Source organism: Schistocerca cancellata, chromosome 2 (assembly GCF_023864275.1).
Source record: "Schistocerca cancellata isolate TAMUIC-IGC-003103 chromosome 2, iqSchCanc2.1, whole genome shotgun sequence".
Lineage (NCBI taxonomy): Eukaryota > Metazoa > Arthropoda > Insecta > Orthoptera > Acrididae > Schistocerca > Schistocerca cancellata.
Genome location: NC_064627.1, coordinates 971,831,709 through 971,855,574, shown reverse-complemented (window position 1 = coordinate 971,855,574; position 23,866 = coordinate 971,831,709). Strand labels below are relative to the sequence as shown.

The 23,866-nt window shown below is 40.4% G+C and overlaps 1 protein-coding gene across 2 annotated transcripts in view; it reads left to right on the top strand.

Annotated features, from left to right (window-relative positions):
- The window catches only part of LOC126149043 (serpin B4-like), an 83,011-nt gene that overhangs the window by 37,081 nt on the left and 22,064 nt on the right, over window positions 1-23,866 (top strand). For both annotated transcript variants that reach the window (XM_049915791.1, XM_049915790.1), the window contains exons 3-6: window positions 2,560-2,739; window positions 5,196-5,400; window positions 15,979-16,193; window positions 16,758-16,943. In XM_049915791.1, coding sequence (XP_049771748.1) covers window positions 2,560-2,739; window positions 5,196-5,400; window positions 15,979-16,193; window positions 16,758-16,943 — 786 coding nt within the window. The remainder of the gene's footprint in view (window positions 1-2,559; window positions 2,740-5,195; window positions 5,401-15,978; window positions 16,194-16,757; window positions 16,944-23,866) is intronic.

Below are 23,866 nucleotides of genomic sequence, written 5' to 3'. Positions count from 1 at the left end.
GAATTAGCAACTAAAATTAAAGACATCAAAATTCCTGCAGGTGCCAGGTTCGCCTCTTTTATGTAACCGACCTATTTACAAATGTACCAACTGAAGAAAAAACAGACATAATTTTTGAAAACTTAATAAAATACAAAAAATTGTCAGTTGCAGAAGTATCAGAAGTCAAGGACATGTGGCAGCTAATTTTGTCTCACAATTACCTTAAATTCAATGGGAAAGTTTACCAACAGATTGAGGGTCTTGCCATGGGCAGTAGCATATCAAGTTTTCTGGCAAACATATTTCTCAGTCTTCTAAAAAGTAAGTTCTTTAATGAAAACAATAAATTGAAAAGTATAATAATATATTACTGGAGATATGTTGATGATACCTTGCTTCTGTTTAATGGAACAAAAGATGAGATCAAAGAACTTCTAGCAGTATTCAATTCTTTCCACAAAAACATAAAATTCACAATAGAACTTGAGGACAACAAAAGAATAAATTTCCTGGACCTTAAAATCACCAAACATCTACAAACACATAAGTTCAGCATACACAGGAAACACATACATAAACGTAACATTGGACAACTCATCAAGTCATCCCATCACACAGAAACATGCTGCATTTAGGTCCTTGCTACACAGAGTACACTCGCTTGATCTAGAGGGAAACATTATCAAGAACGAGATAGATACAATAAAGAGCATTTCCATAAGCAATGGTTACACAGCCAAAGCAATTGACAATTTAGACAGACAAATACATAAAAGCAAGACAAGGAATGGAAACATTATGAAAGAAGAAAAAATATTCGCCGGTATCCAATACCTAGGCCCCATATCACAAAAAATAGCTAACCTTTTCAAAAAAACAAATGCAACAGTTTAATTCTCAACTAATAATAAATTAGGAAACTTACATATCCATAACATAAAATCAAATACGCAGACATACAACAACAGTGGAGTGTACAAAGTGTCATGCCCCAGTTGACCTGCCTACTATGTAGGGAGAAAAGCCATAAACTTCAAAGCCCGTTTTCAAGAACATGTAAATGCTTTCAGGCTCAACCAATTTGAAAAATCAGTCATTGCACAACATATGTTGGAAACGAAATATGTCATCAACAATATAGAAAACAATTTAGTAGTATTACATAATGAAGTCAATGGCAAGACCCTAAATCTGTTAGAACAACTGGAGATGTACCCCCACAAACTCAAAAAACCAGAAGCGATATTAAATTAACACACAGATTTCGCAAGCCACAGCTATTACAGAAATTTTAAGGATCTGTTCTAAAATTATTTCCTGTATATGTCAATTGGTTCCTGCATATGTCAATTGTTTAATAATGATATCTTTACAACTATGAAAAATTCATCTTTGACCACACCATGTACAAAAACATATGTGAAGTGTTTACAAACATCTGTGTGCGAATGTGCCGCTTGAATGAAGCGATATGTTTGAAAACGATGGAAGAAAAAACTTATGCTGTTGCCAAAAAAATTAAAAACTCTTTTCTTGGGTTACTTGGTGAGTTCACACTATTCATCTTTTCCACTATTTCGCACACATTTTCCGTCTCTAACTTACGAAATTCGTTACCTAACATGAAAACTTTTCGTGACAGGAATATGCATTTCATCTCATTCAAGAGAACAAATAAAGCATGTATTAAGACGAATTACACCTGAAGATGGACCAGCAGGGTCCGAAATGCCTGGTGTACTGAATAAAACACGACAAACTGACTGGAGGCGTTTCTAAATTCATACCTCGAGTGTATAGAATACTTGCGGTCGGAAACACCACGTTGACGTCACGGGCCGCAAAGCCCACGGCCGGAAAGCCTACGACAAACTTCACCACGCCAACCTCTTACATTAACATTGCACAATTCGATAATAAGCATGCCTACTCTATGTGGGTACGAGACACAGACAAAAGAGAAACACAAAGCTGAGAGTCTTCACCTTATAAAATCGTTGGAATTGCATGTTTTTCTTCCAGTTTACAATGTATTGCATATTTCAGACGCGAGAAGTGTCTAGTTAATGCCTTAAATGTGGAAACTAAAAGGTCCGTCTTGATCACACAAACTTTTACACTTCGCTATTACCGGTTTCGATTACTGCCATTTTCAAATCACAAAATATTCTGATGTAGTGTCAACATCAAACTAAACATGTAGGTACATAGTAGGTGCACTTACTATGTACCTACACGGAGGAAATGTCCAGTGGGGGAAAGGTCATGAAACGCACGGACTAAATGGTCAATCAGTGGACGGACAATCCGAACAAACCTACTGAAATGTTGAATGTTTTCGACAAGCGGTGCAGGACACTTACTATGTGCCTACATGTTTAGTTTGACGTTGAAACCACATCAGAATATTTTGTGATCTGAAGATGGCAGTAGCCGAAACCGGTAATAGTGAAATGTAAAAAGTTTGTGCGACTGATCAGACAGACGGACCTGTAAAGTGAAGTGCCAAAATATGGCCACAGACTCATTCTCAGACTTTATGTCTTTAATTGATAAAATTCACGTATTTGTTTCTAGGTGCTGGCGCAGCAAGAAGGTAACTTGTTCTTTTCGCCATGGAGCATACAAATAATCCTTGCCCTTGCATTTCTTGGAGCTGGCGGAAACACGGCGAAAGAGATGGCGAGCGGACTCCGTCTTCCGGAAGATAAAAATGCCACTGAGCAAGGTTTGAGCGAAATACTGAGCCAGATGAAGGTGGGTATGATTATAGCCTAAATTCCGTATGCTTGTTGGTAAGGTTCTAACCGAAACAAAAATTTGACTTTATTTTACATCTGAAACAGGAGTAGACAGTATGACTTCGCACAAAATTTGTACCACGATCTTCATCGTCGTCATCGCGCGCTGTGTGTATTGGTCTGAAGTGTGCTCGCTATCCTAGCTCCAACCATGTATTAAACTACTCATGATTACTTCGTAATGTGATGATATTGCTGTTCTAGAAACCTGATGCTGTGTTTTCGTTTGACTAGATTTTGACACTACATCAAACAAAATCCTAGTTGCTATAAATTTCACTGCTATTACTAAGTTTTGCCCTGTCGTAATTGCCAGCAATACTTGGTGAACACTTTATTCCACAACACCTTCCTCTTCTGTCAAGCTGCTCGCCTTCGTCTGCTCTTCTCAGACTATTCCCATCCAGACTTCGGAGCTCCACACCAGTTGTTTTACTTCTCAGACGTACACTACTGGCCATTAAAATTGCTACACCAAAAAGAAATGCAGATGAGAAACTGGTATTCATTGAACAAATATATTATACTAGAACTGACATGTGATTACATTTTTACGCAATTTGGGTGCATAGATACTGAGAAATCAGTAGCCAGAACAACCACCTCTGGCGGTTACAACGGCCTTGATACGCCTGGGCATTGAGTCAAACAGAGCTTGGATGGCGTGTACAGGTACAGCTGTCCATGCAGCTCCAATACGATACCACAGTTCATCAAGAGTAGTGACTGGCGTATTGTGACGAGCCAGTTTCTCGACCATCATCGACCAGACGTTTTCAGTTGGTGAGAGATCTGGAGAATGTACTGGCCAGGGCAAAAGTCGAACATTTTTTGTACCCAGAAAGGCCCGTACAGGACCTGCAACATGCGGTCGCGCATTATCGTGCTGAAATGTAGGGTTTCGCAGGGATCGAATGAAGGGTAGAGTCACTGGTCGTAACACATCTGAAATGTATCGTTCACTGTTTAAAGTGCCGTCACTGCGAACACGAGGTGACCGAGACGTGTAACCAATAGCACCCTGTACCATCACGCCGGGTGATACGCCAGTATGGCGATGACGAATACACGCTTCCAATGTGCATTCACCGCGATGTCACCAAACACGAATGCGACCATCATGATGCTGAAACAGAGCCTGGATTCATCCGAAAAAATGGCGCTTTGCCATTCGTGCACCCAGGTTCGTCGTTGAGTACACCATCGCTGGCGCTCCTGTCTGTGATGCAGCATCAAGGGTAACCGCAGCCATGGTCTCCGAGCTGATAGTACATGCTGCTGCAAACGTCGTCGAACTGTTCGTGCAGATGGTTGTTGTCTTGCAAACATCCCCACCTGTTGACTCAGGGATCGAGGCGTGGCTGCACGATCCGTTACAGCCATGCGGATAAGATGCCTGTCATCTCGACTGCTAGTGATACGAGCCCGTTGGGATCCAGCACAGCGTTCCGTATTACCCTCCTGAACCCACCGATTCCATATTCTGCTAACAGTCATTGGATCTCGACCAACTCGAGCAGCAATGTCGCGATAGGCTACAACCCGACCTTTATCAAAGGTGATGGTACGACGCATTTCTCCTCGTTACACGAGGCATCACTACAACGTTTCACCAGGCAACGCCGGTCAACTGCTGTTTGTGTACGAGGAATCGGTTGGAAACTTTTCTCATGTCAGCACGTTGTAGGTATCGCCACCGGCGCCAACCTTGTGTGAATGCTCTGAAAAGCTAATCATTTGCATATCACAGTATCTTCTTCGTGTCGGTTAAATTTCGCGTCTCTAGCACGTCATCTTCATGGTGTAGCAATTTTAATGGCCAGTAGAGTATCTATTAACGTTTGTAACGTAACCTACATTTCCATGGTTTATAAAAAGCGGTGCGAGAAATTTCTCGTACTAACGGTACACTCGTCACGGGGGAAGCCATGACGCCTAGAAGGCGACGTCACGCAACATATCTGAACGTTGCTACCTAATGCAATAAATGTTTATAGTTTTAAGTTGTTCACTATGTTACATTTTGTAAAAGAAGCTTTTCGATCATATAAAAGTTCTAATGCACAGCCCTTGGACCGACTCAGACTACACTTTACAACAGATAAATTGAAAAGGTTTTCCTAAACACCTGTGAACGGACATGTAACGGCGCAGGTCGTATGTTTGGCATACTTTTCCCCTGATACGCCCTCATTTACCGTTCACGTACGGAACGTTCAGCTCTTAACAATATTTCACTATCAGAATAGGTATCCAAAACCTTTGTGTGAGGTCTAAGACAGGCTCCCATAGACCACCACTCTCCGCGTGCTACCATTTAACACACTAGAAAGGAACACTTCCATGTTTATTGCTTTATCGAGAGAGAGTACGCTGGAGGCAATAATTAATGTTGATACGCATTTACTTCAGGATGTCAACGACATTACGCTTAGAGTAGCCAACAAGATGTTTGTGAAGAAGAATTTTGCAATTTATGAGGCGTTCAAGCAGTCTGCTGGGAAACTCATGGCCGGAGTGGAAGCGATGGATTTTCTACAAGGAGGAGCGGCTGAAAAAATAAATAGCTGGGTGGAAAAAATAACAAATGGAAAAATAAAGAACATAATTCCATCCGGTAAGTAACTTCCATAACCAAGTGGTGAGTAAGCTTATCTTTTTGTACTTTTAATACACTAGGTTTGGCGGGTTATACGAGTAAAGACCCACAGTATGTCAGCCCACAAAGTCAGCTGTGAATATTACATCAAGCTACCATTGAGCCTAGTCCATTGTTAGAAAATCTGCGGAAGTATCGGCTCTTCGTGCACTATGGGCAGATACATCATCCTCTAAATTGTACTTAGTTTTGAAGGTGCATTGACTACATGCATAGCCCGTCGTTGGTAGGTAAAGTGATTTGTTTTAATGTGGTACGAAGAAGGAAGCGAACCTACTTCAGACTGAACTATCGCAAACATGACTACTAACTCACTAAATCCTATCATACCTGACACTTTGACTTTTCACGATTTTGGGAACATTCTTGTTCCATAGATTTTCAGAATTACGGAAAGGAGATGGAAATTAATGGTTCAAATGGCTCTGAGCACTATGGGACTTAACTTATGAGGTCATCAGTCCCCTAGAACTTAGAACTATTTAAACCTAACTAACCTAAGGACATCACACACATCCATGCCCGAGGCAGGTTTAGAACCTGCGACCGTAGCGATCGCGCGGTTCCAGACTGTAGCGCCTAGAACAGCTCGGTCACCCCGGCTGGCTGGAAATTAATGTTCTGGAATAGGTAAGTGGGCAATGAAACCAAATGTAGAATATCAGACTTTACGTAGTGACGCGATACACTGTTTCTGACATCTACTGGAATGTAAACCTGAACTGAAGAGTTGTATAAGTGTGTTTCGGGGTTTTCACTAGAATCCTGAGAGTGAAAGAGGTGTCCATGCAGGTGAGAGGCAGAAACTGCTACGACGAAGATTATTTGGATAATGCACTCCAGGGGATAGGATTGATAGAACTGAAGCTGTTCTTTCAGAAGCTGAGGTATCTACAAGTTTTAGCATTCTTTAGTTAGTTGCTTATGGGACACAACACGCAAAGTAGAAAACTTATTTGGAAAGTAACAGTCCAGGTTCATGAATGCACTACTTTGTTCCTGTAGCCGGCATAGAGAGTTTGTTTCACTCTTGGAATTTTTATTATACTACATTTATATAAATTATTATCTCTAACTTCTTTTTTGCTTTTTGACACTAACATCGTTATTGTCTGAAGAAGATAGGCTTACAGAGTTACAAAAAATGAGAGGAGCTTCTATAATAAACGCAAAACAGTGTGTCCCCAGCGATCAGTGAACTTCACTTTACCTGATGCTAACAAAGTACTCTAGCGGTAAAACACGGTTATCTTAAGAAACTCCGTAAGTCAGAGACTTATGGAGTTTCAAAAGAAAAACAAATATTTACCATCCCCTCACAGCCATTGTACATAGCAAACTGAATCGTTTTCTACATATAATGGCGTATCTACCCTTCAACTTCCTGTTTGTCACATAATACGGAGTTGAGAAAACGAGTGATTTGTAGGGTTTTCAAATTAACCTGAAGTGCCTCTAGTATAACGTCTACCAAATGTAAATTTCATTCCGTGACCACAAGCAGATGACGAGAGATGCGAGTTGTGGGGCTCTCATCCTACATGAATAACAAAATGGTTCAAAAATGGTTCAAATGGCTCTGAGCACTATGGGACTTAACATCTATGGTCATCAGCCCTCTAGAACTTAGAACTACTTAAACCTAACTAACCTATGGACATCACTCAACACCCAGTCATCACGAGGCAGAGAAAATCCCTGACCCCGCCGGGAATCGAACCCGGGAACACGGGCGTAGGACATGAATAACATTTTTAGACAATGAAGATTACCATTTCGTAAAATTTTTGGAATTAGGACGTACTGTCAGCAGTGACCAGTACTGAGAGACTTCATAAAACTGTGTGTGGTTATTCAAGAAAAGTAAACCTAAAATACCGTGGGTTTACGTCCCACCTACGATGAGGTCATTAGAGACGAAACGTAAGCACGGTTTAAGCTATTATAGGCCATGTACATTTTAAAGAAAGTTTTCCAGCATTTGCCTTAAATTATATACGGAATCCATTGAAAACCTACATCTGGTTTCCCAGATTGCAATGTGAACTCCTGCCTTCAAAACGCTAGTGTCATCTACCGCATACACAGAACAAACGACGGGAGATGTTTACTGTACGGCGCTGAGTGTGACCCTGATGAACCTACGGAGTCCATATTTACTTAACAATCGTGGGATCCTCACCAAAGCAAGCATCAGTATCGCAGAACGATAAACTATGATCTTGATAGGACACACTCATGCACCTGTCGAATTACACAACATTCTAGTAGGCGTTTCGCATACATATAGAGACTTAGCAAGATATTTTCACAATCAGCCAACATTCAAATGACGTATCTCAACGAGAAACAGACTGCGTAATATTCCTTTACATACAGCAGTAGATGGAGTTACCTTTACATACATCGTGTAGTTCCGCTGAAAAGCTAATCATTTTCATACCCAACCATGATGTACAATTCATGCCACTATGGCTTGCCGTCTTCATTATGTTGCGCTTTTAATTTTTAATTTTTTTCAGTCCTAATTCTACTATGTCACTGTGAAAAACGACATGTCCTTTATTTATGAGGGCTATTCAGAAAGTAAAGTCCGATCGGTCGCGAAATGGAACCCACACTGAAAATACGATGATACTTTACACAGATGGGTTGGGCAGCGTCTCTAGTAGGAGCATCGACTGAATCACATCACTCATTTCAGTTCTGAGCACACAGCGATTATGTAAAGATGCCTCGATAAATGGTGCCTCCCGCCAAGTATGAGGGCAAGGTGAGAGATTTTAACTGACTTTATGCAGCCCACATAACGCAGCTGTCGTGCGTTCCCTTCTTCGTGACAAATCTCGGTCGCACACTGCAGGGGCAGTGACGATGCTCTTGCAGCATAGCCGGCCGCTGTGGCCGAGCGGTTCTAGGCTCTTCAGTCCGGAACCGCGCTGCTGCTACGGTCGCAGGTTTGAATCCTGCCTCGGGCATGGATATGTGTGATGTCCTTCGGTTAGTTAGGTTTAAGTAGTTCTAAGTCTAGGGGACTGATGACCTCATATGTTAAGTCCCATAGTACTTGAAGCCATTTGAACCATTTTATTGCTCAGTTTTCGATGGGACATGTTTGATCACCAACAATACAGCTCGTAACTGACGCCCTCTGCGTTTCATCTCTACTCACATGAAGCGTTAGCTATGGAGACAACGTTTTGGCACAGACAGCGAGCTGCAAATCAGCATAGAGAATTGGCCGACAGAACGGGCGGCTGCCTTCTGCGGCGAGGAGTAGGAAAGTTGGTACAACGCTACGACAGATGTGTGGGTCGGAGCGGTGACTTTATAGGGAAGTGGCTGGAAGGTGAAGCTAACTGTTGCAAATAAAAGATTTTTGATTTTCACAGCGATTTCCGTTTCGCGACCGATCGGACCTTACTTTCCGAATAGTCCTCGTATATTATAGTGAACTGGGTTCGGCAGATGAAAGCCTACAATCCGTCGGGTATTCTCACTGAATATTCCCTGTAGTGGAGCCACTATATTTGCACAAGGTCTTTTTACCTTCTTCAGTACAGTGCTTTCTGACAACTGATGGGGGTGAACGAATATTTATTTAATCAATTAGTTAGCCGTACATTAATCTTGAACTGAAGAACAAACCACAACAGATAACGCAAATGGGAGGAAACAAGCAACCAAAGGAGATAACTGGATGAGACCGCTTGCAGCATTCTGACACTATAAATGTCCGCATTTAATTACTGACTCGATGTAATATCAAGGGATGAAACTGTTAGGATTGCATTATCATTTGGGTTCACTTGACTGAAATTATTAGCATGAAAAACCTGAAGGTAATTTTCATTTAACGATGCAATTTATTATGGGCGAACAAAATATATGTACTCGACGTACTTGATGCGCTGAGGGCGCTCAACACCTACTCGTAATCGCTCTCGTAATTTACTCAGCGCGGAATTGGGAGGAAAATATGTTGCTAGTTGCTACCAGTATTAAGGGGTGCCGGAACGATCCACCTCCTCCATATTAATTTTAGCAAATAGAAGGAACATTTTTTCTAATATCATTAAACATATTTCTCTGAAATTTGGACTACATGTTCAGTGAATATTTCTCTACAAAGTTATAATGCCATGTTAAGAAATATTTATTGGTTTTCGTTTTACAATTTTTTTAAGCAGATGCTTATTTTTTCTCTAAACTTTTGCACTTTTTCTTCTATAACTCTTGAATTATAGAATTTTTTTCCAATTTGTTATAAAAATGAAGGAAAAGAAGTAAACAATATTGTGTATAAATTTCATTGGGATACTGTTAGCAGTTTTTGAGAAAACGTTCCTCAAAGATGAAAATTTTGAAGTTACAGGAAATGACTTTCAAAGTTTTTAAATAAATTCCTGCCCCATATGATGGATTATCAGCCTCCGTTTCCTTTTCACTGGTCTTTTCTTCCCTTGTGCATCATGTTGTAGGCTTTTGTCTCTTCTTCCTGCACCTCTTAGTCTTTCTTCATCAATCAGGCGCATGTGGGAATGGTGTTGTGTCCCACTGCATCATACACCCCAAAATGCAATCTTTCCATCTGTACAAAAACTATTTTGGGAATCCTAATCCAAATTATATTATTTACATTATCATTTGGATTTTGTGTTTTTCCATGTAAACAATTTTACAACGATATTAACTATGATAAATCTCTGAATATGGGCTTAATTACATGAATTACAGCATTTGGCAAACTGTTTTTATGAGCATATTCCTTTCCTGATTGGTACTTACACCTTGGGTCATCACTTGTGGGGCACATTGAATGTTGAGAGTGTTCATTTGTTGATGAAGTATGAAAAAATAATGCCCATACTGCTCTCCTCATATGCTCAATGCTTCTTGTATTTTGCCTTATTGCACACCCATAATACCTCAGCAATCTATCAATTGCTTCATCTGTCAATCTTCCTCTTCCTCCAAGGGTCTTACCATCACAAAGCTTCTGGGATCCTAATATCTGCTTTAGTTTGTGCAATTGAGCCCCCATGCACTTCTGCACATGTCCAATGCACTCCTGTTTTTTTAATGTGAATTTCACTGCCATAAGGTTTGAGTTTCTCTAAAGCTTTATATCCCTTAGAATCATCATCTCCTAGATAGTTAGTGTATCGTACATTATACCACTCTCGTGATCTGGAAAAAATTGCTCTCACTCCCTCTACTTCCATCTCTCCACTCGTGCCGTGAAAATTTTCTTCACAACTTTCGCCATGTTCGTCCTTGGTATTGCCCTTACATCTACAACATTTTGAGAGAATAGCAACATCAATTGCTTTGTAATTGTCTCCACTGGTAGCTGTCACAACTCCATTTAGAAATTTATGACCTCTACATTGCCATGATCCATCTAAAGCAACAGTTAAATCTCTACAATTCCCATTGACTGTCACATCTTGTTCAACTGCTTTCTTCATTGTTGCTTGAGCAATATCTTCAGCGAAAGATCCCCCCAATTCATTATAAAATCGAAACTTGGTTGGTGGTTTTGGCAAGTTCATAATTCCACATAACATTGTCCCTGAAGCACTGGCCTTGCCAATGCAACGTAAGTCATACACTACCCTAACATTTAAATCATACACCTTCTTTCCACTATTACCACAACGAGGAATACTGTTAGAATTAGAAAACGAAACTTCTGTAGCACATATGGTATAGTTCAATAACATTTTACATGCCAAACCAATGTGTGAAGTTATTTTCAATTCCAATCCTCTTTCTTTGCATACTTGGCATAATTCGTTATATTTCAAAATATTAGAGAGCAAGGAAATGTTAATTATTTCATTCACATCATTATTGTCACTTTCATAGTTTTCAGATATTTCTTTGCTGTCACAGAGTTTCTTGCTGGAAGAAGTTATATCACATTCATTTGGGGTAGTCGGTGAAGCAGTCTGAGCAGCATCTCCCTTCGAAACAACAACAGATTTCTTCTTCGACTCGTTGTGCCTTTTCTTAAACACTCGATTGCCGAAATGGAGCATATTGATATGCACAAAACAAATACATAAAACCGGTAAGAGCAAAATTCGTCAAATACGCAAAATTTAACAGCTACACAACACAAAGCAAACACCACAAGTCAACACACACGGTATAGCGTTTATGTTTACCGATATGAACAGTCACTTGCCACAGACATAAAGCCATATAACGTTGGAAAACAAAACACTGTCTAATTCCGCAGAGATACCCTGCTTGCAGCCAGAGAGCGGCGCCGTCAGAGGTGACACACCGAGTCGCTACAACCGTTTACGCGGCGCGTCAACTTTGCAGCGATAAAAAACACAGAATTCACTTAGAACGGTGAAACTTGATTTGTTTTATTCAGAAAACTCCAAATAATTTTATAATGAAGAAAAAAAAAGTTAATTTTGTTATTTTCATCGTTCCGGCCCCCCTTAAGGTGCTTCTCATACGTTATTTTTGTACTCTTGGTACTCAAACAGTGGTTAATAGTGACTATTTCTCATAATTATGTCTACAAGGCTACGGGGTACTGAATACATTAGGTGGGAACAGTGAGTACGTAATCTCAAGATATCATTTGACAATAAGTGGGAACAGGGCAAACAAAAATATTCTGCATAAAACACATACATATGAATACTACATCCCACAATATTGTTCACACAAGCACACGCTTAGCCTCACAGGAAATTCTTCAAGAATGTACAGCGCTCATCGACTGTACAACTAACACAATGTGGATGACTGGAAGTCGATGGAAGAATTGCGTACTAACCATGTCGGATCGTTCTTGGTTAATTAGAAAAATTCCACATGAAACACACATAAAACCTGACATTCTTCAAGAACCATCATCGCACATCCGTTGTGCAGCCAACATCATTTGAGTGATTAGAAGTCAACGGCATAATTATTTCATCACCCTGTTGGATCATTCTTGGATTAACAGCAAAACTGCAATTTGCATCACACGCAAGTCCTATCCGTTTGTAATTTCTCCGCGCACTTGTGCTCTCGTGGGAGCTTGGAGACAACGGCCAAGAAGCAAAAATAAACAAAAATCAAATAATTCCACAATCCAGAATACTCAAGCAATGCACACTCTTCACTCTACTATAAATCTAAGGCAAAACAAATGTATGAAAGTGCCTACTCTTTGTTATGATGCTTGCGACCACATGGTTGTCTGATGATGTCCGTATCACAAAAAGGAGCGTTAAATACTCTACTAAAAATCAACTTAAACGAATAAAAGTAAATTAAGAGTAATATCAACAGACATTAAATGTGCTGAAGACGCCACAATATTTCCTTAATACTGCCAGACTGAAATGAGCACCGTGTACTCGTTAGAAATACGAGGCCTATTCAGAAAGTAAGGTCCGATCGGTCGTAAAATGGAAACCACTGTGAAAATCAAAAATGCTTTATTTGCAACAGTTAGCCGCACCTTCCAGCTACTTCTCTACATAGTCGCCGCTCCCATTTAGACATTTGTCGTAGGATTGTATCAACTTTCCAATAACCTCCTCATAAAAGGCAGTCGCCCGTGCTTCCTACCAATTCTCTACGCTGGTCTACAGCCCGCTGTCTGTGTCAGAACATTGTCTTCATAGCCAGCGGCTCATGTGGGCAGAGATGAAACTCAGGGAGAGTCAATTACGGGCTCTATTCTGGGTGAGCAAACACTCCCCATCGAAAACGCTACAGGATCATCATCACTGCCCCTTCAGAATGCGACCGAGAATTGCCATGAAGAAGGAAACGCATGACAGCTGTGTTATGTGGGCTGCATGACATCAGGCGAAATCTCACGGCACGCCCTCATACTTGGTGGGAGACACTACTGTTGTAAGCATCTTCACGTGCTCACTGTGCATTCAGAACTGAAAAGAGCGACGTAACGCGATCGACGGGCATACTAGAGACACTTCCCAACACATCCGTGCAAAGCTTCATCGGATTTTCACTGTGATTTCAATTTTGCACCCTATCAGACCTTGCTTTCCGAATAGCCTGTATAAGCCCTAACCACCGAATATACTTCAAAAATAAAGATAAAACGTAGTCGCAGCATAATCCTGACTATGAGGGTGCTGTAAAAGGAACGAATTAGTTATTCTAATTACACTATACCTCTTCCTTTGCAGATGTGAAAATTACCGAACAATCAGTTTAATAAGCCACAGTTGCAAAATACTAACACGAATTCTTTACAGACGAATGGAAAAACTAGTAGAAGTCGATCTCGGGGAAGATCAGTTTGGATTCCGTAGAAATACTGGAACACGTGAGGCAATACTGATCTTACGACTTATCTTAGAACAAAGATTAAGGAAAGACAAACCTACGTTTCTAGCATTTGTAGACTTAGAGAAAGCTTTTGACAATGTTGACTGGAATACTCTCTTTCAAATTCTAAAGGTGGCAGGGGTAAAATACAGGGAGCGAAAGGCTATTTACAATTTGTACAGAAAGCAGATGGCAGTTATAAGAGTCGAGGGACATGAAACGGAAGCAGCGGTTGGGAAGGGAGTAAGACAGGGTTGTAGCCTCTCCCTGATGTTATTCAATCTGTATATTGAGCAAGCAGTAAAGGAAACAAAAGAAAATTTCGGAGTAGGTATTAAAATCCATGGAGAAGAAATAAAAACTTTGAGGTTCGCCGATGACATTGTAATTCTGTCAGAGACAGCAATGGACATGGAAGAACAGTTGAATGGAATGGACAGTGTCTTGAAAGGAGGATATAAGATGAACATCAACAAAAGCAAAACAAGGATAATGGAATGTAGTCGAATTAAGCCGGGTGATGCTGAGGGAATTAGATTAGGAAATGAGACACTTAAAGTAGTAAAGAAGTTTTGCTATTTGGGGAGCAAAATAACTGATGATGGTCGAAGTAGAGAGGATATAAAATGTAGACTGGCAATAGCAAGGAAAGCGTTTCTGAAGAAGAGAAATTTGTTAACATCGAGTATAGATTTAAGTGTCAGGAAGTCATTTCTGAAAGTATTTGTATGGAGTGTAGCCATGTATGGAAGTGAAACATGGACGGTAAATAGTTTGGACAAGAAGAGAATAGAAGCTTTCGAAATGTGGTGCTACAGAAGAATGCTGAAGATTAGATGGGTAGATCACATAACTAATGAGGAAGTATTGAATAGGATTGGGGAGAAGAGAAGTTTGTGGCGCAACTTGACCAGAAGAAGGGATCAGTTGGTAGGACATGTTCTGAGGCATCAAGGGATCACCAATTTAGTATTGGAGGGCAGAGTGGAGGGTAAAAATCGTAGGGGGAGACCAAGAGATGAATACACTAAGCAGATTCAGAAGGATGTAGGTTGCAGTAGGTACTGGGAGATGAAGAAGCTTGCACAGGATAGAGTAGCATGGAGAGCTGCATGAAACCAGTCTCAGGACTGAAGACCACAACAACTCTTCCTTTGAATTTACCATTCAATCCAATGATGATATGCACACTGTCCGCCCATCCTATAAGCCAGCCAGAAACCGAATGTTGAAAACAGGGAGGCATTAGGGTCCTACCAACCCCGAACACTCACCCCGTATATGAGATTGGCAGCAAAACCCAAGTTGAACATTTATCTCTGCCCTACAGCTACTCCACTCATGAAATCACATCCAAAACACTCACTCATTAATTCATTACTGACAGCAACACAACCGGAATTGGAAAAAACAAATAAGCATAGGCATGACCATTCCTTCTCCAGAGGCTCTCGGTACCTGAATGAAAATATGAAAATGATCAAATGCGTCATTGATAATAAAGAACACAGGGAAAGTAATGAAGCTCGACAACTAGTTCTGTCTCAGTCCTGGCATTCGCGAATAAATCACGAGACTGGTATGTGAGATTAGTAGAAGAACGTTGTATGGAGTAACATAAATGCAATTTGTGTGAGATAATGATCATCCACAAGTAAAGTTGAACTTTGCTGATGCAATATTATGAGATACATTTTACAGAGTTTCAAAATAACATGGATTACAACAGCAGCTTGTCATTGCGGACGAAAAGAGAGAGACAGAAAACCTGCTAGAGGCAAGTGGAGCGATCTACAAAAAATTTGGTATCCCAGTCTCAGTCGAATTTTGTGCTGACAATGAGACCGAATGCTCTCTGTCGAGAATGCGAAGTTTCACTGGAGTAGCGACGGATATAGTTATGTTTACGGAAGAAAAAATGATCGGAGAGCTAAAGGACCGTAATATTGTAGAGAGACTTCCCCCATCCACTGAAGGTATGACACAGTTTAGTTTATAATTTCTTGGTTAGCTAATAATCTTCTGTTTAATTGCAGGATTTCACTTCTAAAGATACCAGTCATTAAATAACGCTGTCGTGAGTCGTTAATTCTGTCAAAATATTAGTCTCGTCTTCATATTCACAATTATGTAAGAAATAATGTAAATATAATATTAATAAAAAAGTATGGAGGAACTGATGTTTAAATGAACGTAACGAGCTAATTCTTTCAGGTGCCTTCAGTGAACTCACTCGTATGGTACTGGTCAACGCCGTTTATTTCAAGGGTAACTGGATCAAGCAGTTTACTAAAAGCGCTACAAGACCTGAACTTTTCTACCCAGAATCACAACCAGCAAAAAATGTGGACACCATGTTCATCATGGACAGATTTAATTATGCACTCATAGAAGAACTGAATTGCCAGGCCCTACTTCTTCCGTACAAGGTAATCAGTCTGAACCGAGAACAACGAAACGAATTGCACTAAAGACAAAAGCAATGATATGAAATAGATACTCGTAATATTTATAAGCTATCGATGCCATACGCTGTATTACTGTCTTCTATAAATTTTTAAACTTGGTTTGAAAGTACAATATTTAGTCCATGAATAAGTGAATAAATGAAGAAAAGATAGCAAGAAATTGAACCGAGTTATTTCTTCGCATTTTTTGAACAGATCAATCAAGTGCACTATATGGTAAGGCTATTCTTAAGTGTTTGCCGTACATGAAATGGAGTGTGGAATAATTATGTTCTCTGTAATGATCAAGTCAACTAAGAAAAAATATAATACATTTTATGCTGTACAGGCAACACTAAATTAGGACCCTTAAATGTTCCTCCAGCCACATAGCTATTACAGGAAACGTAGTAAAATTAGATTTCAAATATGCAACTCATTGTATAATGTCTGTGATGATATTGTTGCAGTCTGTAGTTGATTACTCTGTTGAGTAAAGTATAGTGTTAATGTGCTTGTGTTTTCTGATTTCATTTCATACTTCAGGGTCGTAGAATAAGTATGCTGATACTTCTACCCCGAGAATCAAACGGTCTACCGAATGCTGAGAATAAACTTGCGGATGTAACTCTTCAACAAATTATGTCCAGAATGAACAGGCCTAAGGTGATTGTACACTTACCTAAGTTCAAAATGGAGTACCAGATGGAACTTACAGCAACACTAAGGAAAGTAAGTGGAACTCTGAAACTTAACCAGTAAAATTAGAGAACTGCTGACATTTAACATGCTACAGTTAATCATTGTCATACGAATACTGTATTTCAACTTTTTTATCTGGTGATGGTCATGTAGACTGAGACCTGTAGTGGGTAAAGTTCTTCAACTCAGCAGATGAAGGCCACTCCAACACCGGTTTAAAACACAAGCTACCCAAGTGACTGAAGAGCCTAGAACCGCTCGGCCACAGCGGCCGGCTATGCTGCAAGAGCATCGTCTCTGCCCCTGCAGTGTGCGACTGAGATTTGTCACGAAGAAGTGAACGCACGACAGCTGCGTTATGTGGACTGCATAAAGTCCGTTAAAATCTCTCACCTTGCCCTCATACTTGGCGGGAGACACCATTTATCGAGGCATCCCGGGGCCTTGTTTCGACTCAGGTCTTTCAGTGCTCTGTCAAACTCTTCATGCAGTATCGTATCTCCCATTTGATCTTGATCTACATCCTCTTCAATTTCCATAATAGTGTCCTCAAGTACATCGCCCTTGTATAACCCTCTATATGCTCCTTCCACCTTTCTGCTTTCCCTTCTTTGCTTAGAACTGGCATTCCATCTGAGCTCTTGATATTCATACAAGTGGTTCTCTTTTCTCCAAAGGTCTCTTTAATTTTCCTGTAGGCAGTATCTATCTTACCCCTAGTGAGATAAGCCTCTACATCCTTACATTTGTCCTCTAGCCATCCCTGCTTAGCAGTTCTGCATTTCCTGTCGATCTCATTTTTGAGACGTTTGTATTCCTTTTTGCCTGCTTCATTTACTGCATTTTTATGTTTCCTCCTTTCATCAATGAAATTCAGTATTTCTTCTGTTACCCAATGACTTCTACCAGCCCTCGTCTTTTTACCTACTTGATCGTCTGCTGCATTCAATACTTCATCCCTCAAAGCTACCCATTCTTCTTCTACTGTATTTCTTTCCCCCATTCCTGTCAATTGTTCCCTTATGCTCTCCCTGAAACTCTCTACAACCTCTGGTTTAGTCAGTTGATCCAGGTCTCTTTTCCACTATATCTAACTTTAACCTATCCATTTCCCGTTTTAAATTATCTAACCTGCCTGCTCGATTAAGGGATCTGACATTCCATGCTCCGATCCGTAGAACGCCAGTATTCTTTCTCCTGATAACGTTGTCCTCCTGAGTAGTTCCCGCCCGGAGATCCGAATGGGGGACTATTTTACGTCCGGAATATTTTACCCAAGGGGACGCCATCATCATTTAATCATACAGTAAAGCTGCATGCCGTCTGGAAAAATTACGGCCGTAGTTTCCCCTTGCTTTCAGCCGTTCGCAGTACCAGCACAGCAAGGCCGTTTTGGTTAGTGTTACAAGACCAGATCAGTCAGTCATCCAGACTGTTGGCCCTGCAAGTACCGAAAAGGCTGCTGCCCCTCTTCAGGAACCACACGTTTGTCTGGCCTCTCAACAGATACCCCTCCGTTGTGGTTGCACCTACGGTACGGCCATCTGTATCGCTGAGGCACGCAAGCCTCCCCACCAACGGCAAGGTCCACGGTTCATGGGGGAGGGGGGGGGGGGGACATTCGACGTACCAACGTGAACAGTCGTTTTGTTGTGTCACTTCCCCCAATGATTTTAGAAATTATGATGGAATGTTATCTATTTATTCTGCCTTATTTGATCTTAAGCACACTAAAGCTCTTTTAAATTCTGATTCTAATACTGGATCCCTTGTCTCTTCTAAATCGATTCCTGTTTCTTCTTCTATCACACCAGACAAATGCCCCCTCGTAGAAGCCTTCAAGTGTACTCTTTCCACCTATCCGATCTCTCCTCTGCATTTCAGAGTGGAATTCCCGTTGAATTCTTAACGTTTCAACCTTTGCCTTTGATTTCACCGAAGGTTGTTTTGACTTTCCTGTCTCCTGAGTCAGTCCTTCGGAGAGTCATTTCTTTTTAGATTTCTTCGAATTTTTCGTGCAGCCATTTCGTCTTAGCTCCCCTGCACTTCCTAGTTATTTCATTTCTCAGCGACTATACGAGGGTAATCCCAAAAGTAAGGCCTCCTATTTTTTTATAAGTACATAGACCTGTTTATTTCTACAATAGTTTACATCAGTTTACAGCTTGAACATTTAGCTATTTTTTGACATAATCACTGTGGTGTCACCACCAGACACCACACTTGCTAGCTGGTAGCCTTTAAATCGGCCGCGGTCCGTTAGTATACGTCGGACCCGCCTGTCGCCACTACCAGTGATTGCAGACCGAGCGCCGCCACACGGCAGGTCTAGTCTAGAGAGACTCCCTAGCACTCGCCCCAGTTGTACAGCCGACTTTGCTAGCGATAGTTCACTGTCTACATACGCTCTCATTTGCAGTGACGACAGTGTAGCATAGCCTTCAGCTACGTCATTTGCTACGACCTAGCAAGGCGCCATATTCAGTTACTATAGTACTATCTTCAAGAATGTATTCTGAACAGATAATATTGTGACTCATGTACCGTCAAGAGCGACGTTCATCATTAATGGATTAAAGTTAAGTATCAAACTAATAATTTCCGCTTTCTGAATTCTCATTCCTTGTCATGTTCCAGATCTCACGTCAGTATAGTTCTTCCCTCCTCACGCCAGCCTGCGTGAGCTAAAACACGTGCATTTCGGCCTCCACTCGTAACACGGTGTTGGCTCTTCTGCTAACACAAAAATCACCATTTCTGTCGATGCATTTTTGTAGACGCTGTGGCAGTTTTTGTATGCCCATGTCATACCAGCTCGCTGGCATGCTGTTCAGAAAGTTATGTACGTCTTCTTTCACTTCGTCATCGGAGCTGAGTCGCTAGGACCACAATTAAAGCAGACAGGTACTGTGAGACTCTGAAAAAACTCAAACGGGCAATTCAGAACCGGAGAAGAGGAATGTTGAACAAGAGCGTCATATTCTCCATCACAACGCTCGTCCACACATCGCTTGGCAAACCGTTGCTCTCCTGCAACAGTTTCAGTGGAACATAATCACCCACCCACCCTATAGTCCTGACTTGACGCCCAGTGACTGTCACCTGTTCCCTAGGTTAAAAGTAATTTGGCCGGAAAGCGATTCAGCTCAGACGACGAGGTGAAAGAAGAGGTTCATAACTTTCTGAATAGCATAGCGGCCATCTGGTATGACATGGGCATACAAAAACTGCCACAGCGTCTACAAAAATGCATCGACAGAAGTGGTGATTATGTCGAAAAATAGCTAAATGTTCTATCTGTAAACTGATGTAAACCATTCTAGAAATAAACAGGTGTATGTACTTATAAAAAAATAGGAGACCTTACTTTTGGGATTATCCTCGTATTTCTGTATTCCTAAATTTCCCTGAAGATTTTTGTACTTACTTCTTTCATCGATCAGCTGAAGTATTTACTCTGTTACCCATGGTTTCTTCACCGTTACCTTCTTTGTACTGATATTTTTCTTTCCGGCTTCCGTCATTGCCCTTTTTAGACATGTCCATTCCTCTTGAACTGGAGTGCGTACTGGACTTTGGTTCAAATGGCTCTGAGCACTATGGGACTTAACATCTGAGGTTATCAGTCCCCTAGAACTTAGAACTACTTAAACCTAACTAACCTAAGGACATCACACACATCCATGCCCGAGGCAGGATTCGAACCTGCGACCGTAGCGGTCGTGCGGTTCCAGACTGTAGCGCCTAGAACCGCTCGGCCACCCCGGCTGGCGTACTGGACTATTCTTTATTGCTGTATCTACAGCCTTAAAGAACTTCAAGCGTATCTCTTCATTCCTTAGTACTTCCGTATCTCACTTCTTTGCGTATTGATACTTGCTGACTAATGTCTTAAACATCGGCCTCCTCTTCACACTACTACATTGTGATCTGAGTCTATATCTGCTCCTGGGTACGCCTTACAATCCAGCATCTGTTTCCAGAAATCTTCCCTTATCAATCGGCCTTATTCACCTCTTCCTCTTGTGATTCTTGAACAGGGTATTCGCTATTAGCAGCTGTAATTTATTACAGAACTCAATTAGTGTTTCTCCTCTTTCATTCCTTTCGCAACTCCATATTCTCCTGTAACCGTTTCTTCTACATTCCCCACAACTCCATTCCATCTTCCCATGATATTACATTTTCATCTCCCTTTACGTACTGTATTACCCTTTGAATATCCTCATATACTTTTTCTAGCTTCTCGTCTTCAGCTTGCGACGTCGGCATGTATACCTGAACTGTCGTTGTCCGTGTAGGTTTGCTGTCTATTCTGATAAGAACAAGCCTATCACTGAACTGTTCTCAGTAACACACTCTCTGCTCTACCTTCCTATTCATAACGAATCCTACTTCCGTTATATATTTTCTGCTGCTTTTCATATTACCCTATACTCATCTGACCAAAGATCCTAGTCTTCTTTCCATTTCACTTCACTGACGCCTGTTGTATCTAGATTGAGCCTTTACATTTCCCTTTGCACATACGATAACCGAAGCAAAAACTTTTCAATAAAAATGGGGTCATAAACGAGATATGTATGACAGTGAATGTGTGATTACGAGCTGCCACTGATTTCAGTGTCAAATATTGACCTAGTTAGTATAGATGTAATTGAAATGTAAACTTTTCGATGAAGCCCCCACCTAATTGGGCTCAAATTTCACCCAAATCGTACACTGAAAAGAAATACAATAAAATTTCAGCAGGTTACATATGGTGAAAAGATTTCCTCAAAATCCAAATTGATGAGGACATCCTGTAACTCAACACTTTCTCATGAAAGATTTTTTTGGACAGTCAAATTCTGTCACTGAAACTGATATCTTGGTCTCAATAGATTTAGATTAAACTTTGAAATAGTTTGCCAAGTCAAAAGCTATAAAAATTACAATATGTTTTTATCCAAAGGAAATATTGTCAGTACAAATTTAGAAGACTGTAGGAATTACACGTATTTCTCTTTCCAATCACACACAAATTTGTATCTTCATTTTCAGTTTGACCATGTTTTTCAATTTTTAACTACTTTCATGGCAGATTGCTAATATATAATTACATTCTGCTGATTTTCCTTCGCAACATAAAAATTAGATGATAGTTTTTATATTTATATCCTACTTTTTCAGATGAGAAATAAAAGACTTATAAATCACACAATTAAAAAGTTTCTTTATAAAAATAAAAAGATATACCCAAAATTTTATATTATCAATACTTCGACTCAGTTTAATAGATAGCACGTTCTTATTGAAGCTAGAGTAACACAGTAGATCTAGCTCTTGAAATGTTTTCACTAAAATCCTTAAATGGAAATGAATTGTTCCATATCCTAATATTTAGTACTGCAAAGAGCTTCTGCTACAGAGGATTACCTACTTACTAATTATCTTGAAAGGACGGCCATTACATTTTGATTCATATTTAAGATACTTGCTTGTAAGAGCCAAAGGAAAGGGAGCTGATGTCTGAGGGGGGAGGGTGGGGGGGGGGGAAGCAAAATGATATATTGCTTGTGTAGAAAAATGTTCTGAAACCAGTCCTTTTTTAGTCACACAGTATTGTATTTCTCAGTTTTGATATTAATCAGTTAGTTAGTTATTAGTCACAAAACGGTCACACGAATGCTAGCAAGGAACAGTGTGACAAAAAGTAGTTTATTGGCTTATGTGCGTGTGATATAAGAAGACCCAATATCTTAGCCTGCTGGTGAATAGTATTTCAATAATGTAATCAAGATCTATTAACGTCAGAATTTCAGTTATTAACAATCAGACAACTGTTGTAACTGGTAAAAAGTCTTAATTTTTATAGGTCCTTTATTTATTCTTATTTAATATGTGCATCACTGAAACATCTGCTTAAAATGGAGTACGTTTTTCGTCAAACACTTATCGTTTCAACCTTTCCAATCAGTGTGTCATCCTAACTGAAGTCATTCAACAATGCTACATGGCATACAAGAAACCGAAATCCACTGATTTCAATACATGAATTCAACCATCGTTTTTAAGTCATTGTGATTCCACACATTCGATTCCACACATTTTGTTTGGCTGTAAAAGAACAGTCTGTTCGAATAGTTAGGCATAAAAGTAAGGATTTTCAGTATTTTGCGCCTTACGATTCTCAAAATCGCTGCATCAGAGTTGTTATTTATTCATTGGCTGACTGTTTTCGGGCTTCACCCATTTTCACTAGCAACCTGGTACCGAAAGCATGAATACCTTTTATTCCGAATTTAAATAGTGTTAAAACAAGGTTACTGGCTTCTCTTGTTTATAAAAATATGTCCGAAACTTCAGCCACTTTCTGTCACTAAGAACTCAAGGCTGGCGTAAATAATCAACAAGTCACAGACAATCAGGTTTCAAATATAATGTAATGTCAGTTAAATAGAATAAATATAAATAGAAATCACCTTCGCATCTCTCCTCATCATAAGAAACTACAGTGGTACAATAGTTATCCAGAAAGTAAGTCTCCAACTCAACCAAAAGACTACTTATCCTCTATTGAGAAAAGTATGAGCTATTCATATCGTTGCTGTTACGTGCAACAATTCACACTTCCCATCACTCATGGTATCGCCCTTGTAGAAGCAACTAAAACGGCTACTGAGAGGTTTCCATTGATGGTTTTGAATGCACGAACGTAACGCCGATGGGAAATGAGCATCAGGTCTGTCTAGGGCAGGGCCGACTGCGGCGTGCCAAACTGCACTCTTGCGATTGGTTGGGTGGGGGGTGGGGGGGGGGTGGGGGCTGAGGGCCGGGAATCGGCCTGTCTCAGTTTTTCCTCGGCCCTCTTCCGTAGTAGCCACTACGACGCAGCATTTGATTTACTACTGCAGTATGGCATTTTTCGCTCGTCGCAATTCTCTTCAGTTCGCAAGAATCGTGGTGTCAGA